Consider the following 232-nt stretch of genomic DNA (forward strand, 5'->3'; position numbering starts at 1 on the left):
AAGTGCAGCAGCTGCAGCAGCAGTTGCAGCAGCACCTGGAGGCCTCAGGCCTCTCGGAGTTGCTGCTCTCAGGATGGAGACCTGAGCAGCAAACTGCAGCAGCAGAAGGGGCCCCCCCGGAGGCCCCCAGCTGCCTGGGGCCCCAATATGGGTCTGGCAGCAGCAGCAGCATTTTGTCTGTGAAGCGCGGGGTCACAGCAGCAGCAGCAGCAGCAGCCACAGCCAGCAGAGC

The 232-nt window shown here is 64.7% G+C and overlaps 1 protein-coding gene across 1 annotated transcript in view; it reads left to right on the forward strand.

The window, feature by feature from the left end:
* The window catches only part of ETH_00035825 (bromodomain domain-containing protein, putative), a gene marked incomplete at both ends in the record, with an annotated part of 2,479 nt that extends 2,296 nt beyond the window's left edge, over positions 1-183 (forward strand). The window contains one exon of the mRNA XM_013374154.1: positions 1-183. Coding sequence (XP_013229608.1) covers positions 1-183 — 183 coding nt within the window.
* Positions 184-232: the final 49 nt, after the last annotated feature.

This window comes from Eimeria tenella, genomic scaffold, assembly GCF_000499545.2.
Source record: "Eimeria tenella Houghton genomic scaffold, Eth_scaff1974, whole genome shotgun sequence".
Taxonomy (NCBI): Eukaryota; Apicomplexa; class Conoidasida; order Eucoccidiorida; family Eimeriidae; genus Eimeria; species Eimeria tenella.